Source organism: Cannabis sativa, chromosome 1 (assembly GCF_029168945.1).
Source record: "Cannabis sativa cultivar Pink pepper isolate KNU-18-1 chromosome 1, ASM2916894v1, whole genome shotgun sequence".
Classification (NCBI taxonomy): domain Eukaryota; kingdom Viridiplantae; phylum Streptophyta; class Magnoliopsida; order Rosales; family Cannabaceae; genus Cannabis; species Cannabis sativa.
In genome coordinates, this window is record NC_083601.1 from 34,769,693 (window position 1) to 34,780,505 (window position 10,813).

Genomic DNA, 10,813 nt, shown 5'->3' on the forward strand with positions numbered 1-10,813 from the left:
CTCCAAAAATTACACAACAAGTGTCAACTCCTTACCAAACTCCTTACCAAAATGTCTTATAAGTACAACTCCTTAACAAGTGTCTTATAAGTATTTAAAGTTTGAAATTTACTTAATCTCAATCCCAGTACAACTCCTTAACCAAAAAAAAATCTCAGTATTCTAATACCAAAGACCCAATTAGGAGTTTGTTACTCTGATTGTTGTGGTTGTTAGGTTCACTCAATGACTCAAGCGGTTGGCTAGCACAAATGGATTTAACTTAGTATAGCTTCTCTTGTTTTGAATAAAAAACACTAATCTGTTTTTTTTTCCTCCCTAAATATTTTTATTCTTTCCCTATAGTCTTCTGATGAATTCAAATCTTACAGCCAAAGCTGCTGCTAGGACAGGCAATCAGATGTGAATCTGTGAAAACAAAAATAGAGTGAAAGAAATGCTAACAATTCATAGAACAACAAAAGATATATTCATTCGTAGTAGTAAATTACACTTCCAACAACAAAAAAGAAAAAAGACCAAGGTACTATGCAACACAAAATTGAAAAAATGAAGGATAAAAAGACGGGCGATTAAACGCTAAAATTTCAAAACAAACTAATCAAAATATAAACACTCGACATTTTTCAACACCGCACTTTGTTTTTATTTTAGTTCACTCAATCATTTCTTCATCGTCAATAATCTCCTCTATCTTCATCTTCTTCACGGCCTGAGCAGCATCATCACTCTTTACTCCATTGGGCAGTTGAATGAGAACATCTGACTTTTGACCAGTGGCAGCATTCACCAAACCTCCATTCTTCTCAACTCGGTAAGCCAACTCTGACCCACTTGGCCCTGCATCTATAAACACAGTTGAGTTCTCATCAATTTCTTCCCTCACAAGCATTCTTGATAGCTCTGTCACCACCTTCTTCTCAAGCCATCTCCTAATTGGTCTAGCACCATATACCTGTAAAAGCCAATAAAACATGTAGAGTTAAGTATCTTTATCTTGAAACTCAAATCAAAATACGAACTCTTTTAAGTTACAACCAAAGAGGAGTCGTTTGTAACATTCTAAAATCAAGTGTGGGGTATGTACTTACTGGGTCATAACTCTCTGCCAAGACATAGTCCAATGCTGCATCAGTCACACCCAAGGCAATTCCTTTCTCAGCTAGTCTGCCAGCTACATCCTTCATTTGTAGCCTGGCAACCTTCCTTAACTGTTCGTGAGATAGGGGATCAAACACAACAACCTCGTCAAGCCTATTCAGCAGCTCTGGACGGAAATGCTTCCTCACCTGTCATATACCAACGATGGATTTGTTAGTCCAGCAAGAAACACACTACATACTGTATTTACGTAGAAAAAGATTGTTTATCACTCCCTTGTAATGCATCCCAGAAATCTCCCAAAGCCACTAAACAAACACTGAATTCAGAGATTAGAGCATGAAATATATACCTCTGTCATGACTCGGTCTCGGGCAATTTGCATTGTGCATTTACCCATCAACCCGGAAAGGAGATGCTCAGCTCCCAGGTTTGAGGTCATAATAATGACGGTGTTCCTAAAGTCCACAGTACGGCCTTGGCCGTCTGTTAATCTTCCATCGTCGAGAACTTGAAGAAGGGTGTTGAATACAGACACGTGTGCTTTCTCTACTTCATCAAACAACACAACACTGTAAGGCCTCCTCCTCACAGCCTCAGTGAGCTGCCCACCTTCTTCATGCCCAATATACCTGAAAAACACGTTAAGAAGGAAGTCAGTTTAATTTTCTTAATCCAATAAATAATGGTATGCTCCAGCACCAAAAATTTTCACTTCAAAGAAATTTTCTTAAGCATTAAAAGGAAAAATGTTCAAAGGGGATGATAAGCTTACCCAGGTGGAGCACCAATCAAGCGAGAAACAGAGTGTTGCTCCATATACTCAGACATGTCTATCCTGACCAGTAAGTTTTCATCATCAAAAAGTTGCTCAGCAAGAGCCTTAGCAAGCTCAGTTTTACCAACACCAGTTGGACCCAAGAAGAGGAACGATCCTGTCGGCTGTTGAGGGCGTCCGAGGCCAGCCCTGGACCGCAGCACAGCCTCTGCAACAGCAGCAACTGCTTGGTCTTGTCCCACTACTCTCTTGTGCAGCCTATCAGCGAGTCCAATCAACCTATCCTTGTCATCTTGGCCGAGCCTTGTGACTGGGATTCCTGTCCAACGGCTCACAACCTCCGCAATTTGATCGGGTCCAACAGTTTCTGTTAGCATTAGATTTTCATCAGTTGTCCCCTCAAGCTGAGCTATGGCAGATTCCACCTCTTGAATTGCCCCATATCTCAAATCAGCAGCTCTGGCCAAATCATATCTTCTTTCAGCCTCTTGTAAAGCTATGAGAAGCTCCTCACGTTTCTGCTTGAGACGCCTAATCTCATCAATCCTTTCTTTTTCCTTTCTGTACTTCATCATCAACGGTTGAAGCTTGTCTCTTAAGTCGTCGAGCTCTTTCCGCACCTTAAAATTAAAACAAACAAATGTTAATACGAAAACGAATTCATCTAATTGGAACTTTACACTAAACTTCGATAAAACCAATTACTCACTTCAACTAGACGAGCTTTGCTAGCCTTGTCTTTCTCTTTCTCGAGCGCATGGAGCTCAACTTCAAGCTGCATTCTCTTTCGTTCAAGGTTATCTATTTCTTCAGGCTGACTGTCAAGTTGGACTCTGACATTGGCACAAGCCTCATCAACAAGATCAATGGCCTTATCGGGAAGATGGCGGCCTAAACAACCAAAACAAAAACATAAATCAATAACAGAACTTCCCAATCAAAATCACAACCAATAACCAAGATTCAAAAATCAAAGTACTATTTTCATCGATGTAAGTTAAGAACATACCTGTGATATATCTACTTGATAACTGAGCTGCAATTACAAGAGCCCTATCCTGAATCCTAACACCATGATGGCCTTCGTATCTTTCTTTCAAACCTCGAAGAATGCTAATTGTATCTGGAACACTAGGCTCCGCCACATAAACCTGTTGGAACCTTCTTTCAAAGGCAGCATCTTTCTCAACATACTTTCTGTACTCCTCAAGAGTAGTTGCCCCAATGCACCGAAGTTGACCTCTAGCTAACATTGGTTTAAAAAGATTAGCTGCATCCATGGACCCTTCTGTTCTGCCGGCACCAAGAACAAGGTGGATCTCATCAATGAAAAGGATAACCTTCCCTTCAGCCTCTTCAACTTCTTTCAAGACAGCTTTAAGCCTTTCCTCGAACTCTCCTCTATACTTGGCCCCAGCAACCAAAGCTCCCATATCCAATGCTATGAGCCTCACATCAGCAAGATTACTTGGCACATCGCCTCTCACTATTCTCTGCGCTAATCCTTCAACCACGGCAGTTTTACCAACTCCGGGCTCTCCAATAAGAACTGGGTTGTTTTTAGTCCTCCTCGAAAGAATCCGAACTACTCTCCGGATTTCCTCGTCTCGTCCAATGACAGGATCAAGCTTTCCTGCCTGCTCCACAAGGTCTCTTCCATAAGTCTTCAGTGCCTGGAAATTAGTATCACCAGAGGCACTTTCTACTTTCTTCCCATCTTTCCCGCGGAGCTTTTCAACCTCGGATTTCACTCTGGCAGTGGCAACACCAGCTTCTTTAAGCAAATCGCCGATTTGGGAATCCTCCAAAAGGCCTAGAATCAACTGATCGACGGCTAAATGAGTGTCCCCGCGTGATTTCTGGGCCGCCTGTGCTCTCCTTATTACCTTGATTAGAGATGTACTAGCTGGTATATCATCTGGGGCAGGACTCTGAGATGGGAGTTTCTTCAATGCCTGACTGAAGACTCTCTCCACAGACTTTGGAGCATCTTCACTGCCACTGGCATTGGCAACAGCTTGGCTAAAAATGCCACTTGGATCATTGATCAACGACACAGCAAGATGGAGTGGTGTGAACTGGGCATGACTCCCACTCATTGCCAGTTCATGGGCTGCAGCTATAACCTCATTGGTCTTGTGAGTGAACTTGTCTGGATTCATACTTGCTTCGTTTACTGGTTAGTACCTAAAAATGAAAAAGGCCAACTATAAGCAAAGTCTCAGCCAACACTTGCAAAACTACACAATATCCCCAATTAAAAAACACCATTCCTTTCACAGAATCAGCAAATGATAAAAGACACCATTCCTTTCACAGAATTCGGATGTTCAATCAAAATTATTATCCATTAAAAGAAAGGCTTCTTTATATATATAAATAAATAATAACAATAAAAAAAACGATCATTTCGTTCACAGAATACTGATATTTTATCAAAATTCATATCTAATGAAACAAAAAGATTGAACAGAAAGTTGAATGATCAAGAGCCAAACAGCCAGTTATTGCTTTCAATATGAAAGAAAACATAACAACTATAAAAATGATCAGACCCTGCTTGGAAATTCTCATTTCAGTTGAAAAGGAAGAAATAATAAGAAAACCAAAAAGATCAAGGAAATAAAGAAAGAAATAAAAGCAGAGCAAGAAGATAAAGAAGAGTCTCGTACCTTAAAGTGACTCAAAAATGGATTGTGAACTTGTTGCGTTGCGAATATTTACAGTTGCTGTTGATCTTTAGAATGTGTTTTTGATTTCTTGTGTTGAATTGAATGAGAAAGATGAGAGCAGAGTGTGGGTTTTGTTGAGGGAGCCGATACGTCTGGAAACAAAAGAATATGCAAAACAAAAACTTCGAGAGGTTTCTAGCAGAAAAAATAAAACTTCGAGAGGTTTCGCGCTTAATCTAACGGTGAAATCTCTGGATCTTTCCACGTTCATGTACACGTGTCATGCTTACTTGGTAAGGTGAGCGTCCAGTTTCGGACACGTGTTAAACAATGCGAACTTGATAGGACAAGAGTGGGCCAATTTTTAGGATATATCAAAGGCCTTAATAATTCCACACAATCAGCGGTTGATATTCTTTCTCAATTAAATCGTAAAAAGAGAAATGCTAAGAACAGGTTAAATTTAAAAGAATGCTTTATAGTTTATTTAGAAAAATATGAAGATGTTATTATATTGAAAATAAATAGATGTAATTTGTATTGATGTCATTGTAATTGTTGCTATTTTTTTAAAAAAATAAAAGTTAAGTAAATAAAGTTATACAATTTATAAATAAAATAAATAATATATTTATATTAGTATTTTTTGAAAGATGCTAAATTATTAGAATATTTTTATAAGTAAGAGTGTGAAAAAAATTTATGTGAAAGAGTATTATTTGTACTATAAGTTTCTTGGATTTTGATGTTTTTTTTTTTTTAATAAAAGCATTTATATATTAGAAAAAAGTAGTCAGAGTTGATGGTCATTACAAAAGATAACATTTTGAATAGTAGAAACTTTTACCATACCAAAAATATTGTTGATAAGTTGATTCTCAAATTTTATTTTTTAATAAATTAATTCTCAAATTATATAAATTTTGGCAAGTTAGTGTCTTTAAATTTTATTTTTTGGTAAGTTAATCCTTTAGGGAAAAAAACAAAAAAATACAAAAAAGGAAAAAAAATTACAAAAATACTTTGGGCCGGCCCATTAAACATTTATACAGTCCACATACAAATATTTACAAAAATACCACATGCACTAAGCCTTCAGCTGCATGCAGCGAACCATGAAGATGAAAATACGCGCTCGTTTCAAAACCGCAAAACAACCAAAATGAAACCAAAACGAGAAAAATACAACTATTAATTCTGGCAAAATCAACTGGAAAAGAATACCTGCAATGATCTAAACTGAAAATGACGAAAAAAAAAATCAGAAAAACTGTGAAGAAACTGAAATTACACATTTGTTTTCTATTTTATTCGATCAAAATAACTCCCCTTAATATCGAAATCTATATTCATGAAATGTAGATCTGTAACAAACAGATCTGGAGCTCCCACTAAATCCAAAACAATGTATGATGTGAAAAATTTTAAAAAAAACCTCATGAATAATACATCTACGTTATATACAGTTGCATTTTGATTTATTTTTTGTTTTGGTTGCCTTATAGTTGCATTATCGTTTTATGATAGTTTATATATTATGCAAGAATTTAATTTGATGGGGACTAAGAAATAAGTAGTTATACATAAGAAGTTTTCAGGCAAATAGTTGCATATTAATTTTATAGTGAAATAGCATATGCAAGTAGCAAAACTATAACAAAACTACAAAACAACCGTATGCAAGTTGCAAATAGTTGCCTTTATAGCTTGCATTATCGTTTTATGATAGTTTATATATTATGCAAGAATTTAATTTGATGGGGACTAAGAAATAGTAGTTATACATAAGTAAGTTTCAGGCAAATAGTTGCATATTAATTTTATAGTGAAATAACATATGCAAGTAAGCAAAACTATAATAAAACTACAAAACAACTGTATGCAAGTGCAAATAGTTGCCTTATAGTTGCATTATCGTTTTATGATAGTTTATATATTATGCAAGAATTTAATTTGATGGGGACTAAGAAATAGTAGTTATACATAGTAAGTTTTGTGCAAATAGTTGCATATTAATTTTATAGTGAAATAACATATGCAAGAAGAAAACTATAATAAAACTACAAAAACAACCGTATACAAACTAAAATACAGAAAAACTCTTCAACATCAACATCCATGATAAATCTCATCGTTACCCATCGATGATATAAAAATGGGACCGACCACTGTTAATCTAATCTATTAGCTTTGCCACCTTTACTCATAAATCTTAATCATGTTTGTCCTAATACTTTTCTAATATTAATTTTATAACTCTACTCACGTCAATACTACTATAAGCATGAATTAGATCGTTTTCTTTTCAAGTATAGAATATCATCGGTAATTGTTTCTTATTATTTTATTTTGTTATCTAATTATTTCGACGTGGCTTTGAGCTAGTCCAGCGAGAATGAAAATGACATTAAAATTGTACGAATTTATTTGTACATGCTTATATCGCCTTGAATGGCCTAGTCTAAAGTCTTCTCTTTTGTCATGAAAGTATTACGGTAAGTTGTAAAGTTAAACTAATAAGTTAAAAAGATTTAATTAAAATCGAAATAAAATTAAAAATAAAAAGAAAAGAAGAAAAAAAGAGAGTGAAATGATGGATTGATTGATAGAAGTCAATCCTAGACCTAAGCAACAATATATAAGAAACTAGCTTTACAATTAAAAATTAAAATTAAAAAGACAAGAAGAATTGTTATGGAAAAAAAATAAAAAATTAAAAACTGAAAATAAAAATAAAAATAAAAAATTAAAAACTGAAATAAAATTAAAAATTAAAAATTAAAATCGAAATAAAATAAAAAAGAAAAAGAAAAGAAGAAAAAAAGAGAGTGAAATGATGGATTGATTGATAGAAAATGAAAAAAGAGAGGGAAGAGAGTAGGATTTGATAGATGATGGATGGAATGATGACTAAGTGGTATTTGTGTAATAAAACCAACTTTGTAAGTAAAAATGTAGACATAAGCGTGTAGAGGTATTTAGGTAATAAATTGTGCAAAATGGATTTTTCATGTAAAAATTTCTAAAATTTATAATTTAGTTATTGATATAATAATTAGTTACCATTTTATAGTTTTTTTAAATTTTAGTACTTATCATTCATTTTAAAGTTTTGTTAATTGAATAATATTATATTACATTATACAATAATTAATTAACTTTTAAAATAATAAAAAGGTATACAAAATAATTTGTGTATAAAAATAGTAGTTTGTTATATTACAAGACAACTTATTAATATAACAAACTTATAAGAAAATTTTATATGCACACCAATACATTTCTTAGTATTTTTTATATTCAGATAGTTTTAATGTTAATTTTTTCACGTGCCAATTCTTACAAATTTTCGAGAAAGAGTAGTACATTTTTGCATTTCTTAAGAATCACTACACCAGTCACTTTCTAAAGTCACAGAAATTGATCAATACTGGAGAGACGACTTAGGTGGCGTTTGGTTACAAAATAAAAATGGAATAGGAATAGGAATGGTAATGGTAATAGGAATAGAGTAGAATGAAATTTCTATTCTTTTGTTTGGTAAAGACTATGAAATCAATAACTGAATAAGAATTGTGATGATTGGTATAGTATAGAATGAAATGAATTTTTTATTATTTTGACCAAAATATCCTTTACTCTTTTAAAATAATTTTTGTTTTATAAAATTACCATTATGGTACAAATAAAAAAATGATATATATTTATGTATCACTCTCAAATTGTATTTTTTTTGTTTAATTATCAAATAATAAAATATAAATAAATATTTAATTTAATAGTCTATTTTATATTAAATATTTAAGTATCAACATAAATGTTATTCATATAATTTAATCATCACACATCGTTTATTTATATAATTATAATAATAATATTGCTTTCCTATAATTATGTACAAAAAAAATATAATAAACATATTATTGTAATATTAAATGTTGTAGATATATATTTTAAAATAAAAAAATGTTATCCATATAATTATAACTTTAATCATTTATTTATGATAAGGATAAATAAGGAAAAATAATTTTAAGTTGTATGGAATGGCTTTTCAAGTCATTTTATTTAGGAAAAGTAATTCCTTAGTTTACATGAATTACAATTCTTATGGAATGAGTTTTCCAATGACAATAAATAAACCAAACAGTTGAATAATCTTTCTTTATAGTCAAGACTAGAGAGCCAAGCCATTCAAATTCCACTAGAGGCGTGTAAATTAATTCCCTTTGACATTTTCGGTAGTCTTGATTATCACACTGATTCACATTACAAAAATTAACATTCTTCCTTCTCTATCATGTTTTCGCTTTGATTTTAATGGAAATGAGTAGGCATTTACATTACATACTATATACAACTTAAACGTCTGAATTGGGGTGGAGAAAATTTCTTAAAACATTTATGTCTATAAAAGGGGTTGTCTATGAAACTTGTTTATTATATCAGCCATAACTAAGCAACAATTATTAACAATATAGTATACAATATTGTTACACCATGGCATGCAAGTTGTCAACCCCATTTGCACTTGTATTCCTTGTGCTCTCTGTTTTGATCAACTTCTCTTATGCTGGTACAATTGTGGTCTACTGGGGCCAGGACGGGAACGAAGGTAGCTTGGCGGACACTTGTTCCACAGGCAACTATGGAATAGTTAACATTGGTTTTCTAGTGGCCTTTGGCAATAACCAGAGCCCTGTGCTCAACCTTGCTGGCCACTGTGACCCCACCAGTAATGGTTGCACTTTCTTAAGTAATGAAATCAAAGCTTGCCAAAGCCAGGGTATCAAGGTCATGCTATCCATTGGTGGTGGTGCTGGTAGCTACTTCCTTACCTCTGCTGATGACGCCAAGTATATAAGTTTCTATCCCCATTTAAATATTCATATATTCTCAACATATGTTATATAGCTGTATAATTTATATATGCAATGCAGAGGAGTTGCACAATATTTATGGGACAATTTTCTGGGAGGGCAATCAAGTTCAAGGCCGCTAGGTGATGCAGTTCTTGATGGGATTGATTTCGATATCGAGGGTGGCACAACTCAACACTGGGATGAACTGGCCAAGGCTTTGAACGAGTTCAGTCAGCAAAATAAGGTTTACTTAACTGCAGCTCCACAATGTCCCTTCCCAGATGCCTGGCTAAGTGGTGCACTGAACACTGGTCTGTTTGATTATGTCTGGATCCAATTTTATAACAACCATCCTTGTGAGTACTCTGGAAACGCTGACAATTTGAAGAGTTATTGGAACCAGTGGACATCATCAATCTCCGCTGGCCAAATATTTTTGGGGTTGCCTGCATCGCCTGATGCTGCAGGAAGTGGCTACGTTGCGCCTGATGTGCTCTCATCTGAAGTGCTGCCAACGGTCAAAAATTCTCCCAAGTATGGAGGTGTTATGCTTTGGTCTAGGCGGTATGACCAAAGCTACAGCGCAGCTATTAAGCCTAACGTTTGATTCATCATTACTCTTATATATAGTTTTATGTATTTATATATTTATAGCAGCAAATATTGACAGAATGATTTCTGTGGAGAATATGTGGCCTGTCTAATAGATCTGCTTATAAGAAAATAAAAGCCAAATTTATTCGCTGCGTGTATCATAGATTCATATATGTATTTGTTTTGTATTGTTAAGTAGGACTCTACTTATATGCAACACAATTCATATACTATTTATGTTAAAAATGAGTAATTGCTTATAATGTAATTTCTGGTTAACTTAAGTTAAATTTTTTTAATTTTGTAAGTTGCTGTACATTAAGTGTCATTATTGATGTATTATTTTTTATTAGTATATTTAAATTAATTCTTAAATAAAAAATAAAAATTTAATGATCTCAACCAATTAAAAAATGTCATGTGACTCTTAAAATTTTAAGTACCTACAAAAGTTCTAACAATATACCTTAAATAATATTACCGTCAAAATTAAATTTATCTATTTATACAATAAATTACTCTAAAAAGAATAATTACTATAATTTAAATGTCATTAATGGGGATAAGAAAAAAAAATAGCTAAAAACTATAAATCAATGTTTTCAAACTATTCGTCAAATTTGTTAAAAAAGATCAAAACACAAGTAAGCCAAACTAGTGTAAAGCTACATGTTAAAATATCACATTTTAAGATCTTGCTTACGCTTTTCATAATTTCATTCTCGGAAGTTGCTAAAGAATTCAAAGCAGGTAGCCAAGAATTCAAGGTAAAAACCTCCTCCTCCACTCCTTTCAACTCCATTTTG

At 33.5% G+C, this 10,813-nt stretch overlaps 2 protein-coding genes across 2 annotated transcripts; one reads left to right on the forward strand and one right to left on the reverse strand.

Annotated features, from left to right (window-relative positions):
- Window positions 1-450: 450 nt before the first annotated feature.
- On the reverse strand, window positions 451-4,809 carry LOC115705895 (chaperone protein ClpB1). The gene is made up of 7 exons (XM_030633350.2): window positions 4,552-4,809; window positions 2,889-4,066; window positions 2,589-2,770; window positions 1,877-2,499; window positions 1,454-1,733; window positions 1,092-1,289; window positions 451-955 (listed from the first exon to the last, which is right to left on the reverse strand). The coding sequence occupies exons 2-7, from the start codon at window positions 4,039-4,041 to the stop codon at window positions 656-658; spliced, it is 2,736 nt and encodes a 911-aa protein (XP_030489210.2). The 5' UTR covers window positions 4,042-4,066; window positions 4,552-4,809; the 3' UTR covers window positions 451-655.
- Window positions 4,810-8,983: 4,174 nt separating this feature from the next.
- On the forward strand, window positions 8,984-10,291 carry LOC115705896 (acidic endochitinase). Its single transcript, XM_030633352.2, has 2 exons — window positions 8,984-9,407; window positions 9,492-10,291. The coding sequence occupies exons 1-2, from the start codon at window positions 9,052-9,054 to the stop codon at window positions 10,018-10,020; spliced, it is 885 nt and encodes a 294-aa protein (XP_030489212.2). The 5' UTR covers window positions 8,984-9,051; the 3' UTR covers window positions 10,021-10,291.
- Window positions 10,292-10,813: the final 522 nt, after the last annotated feature.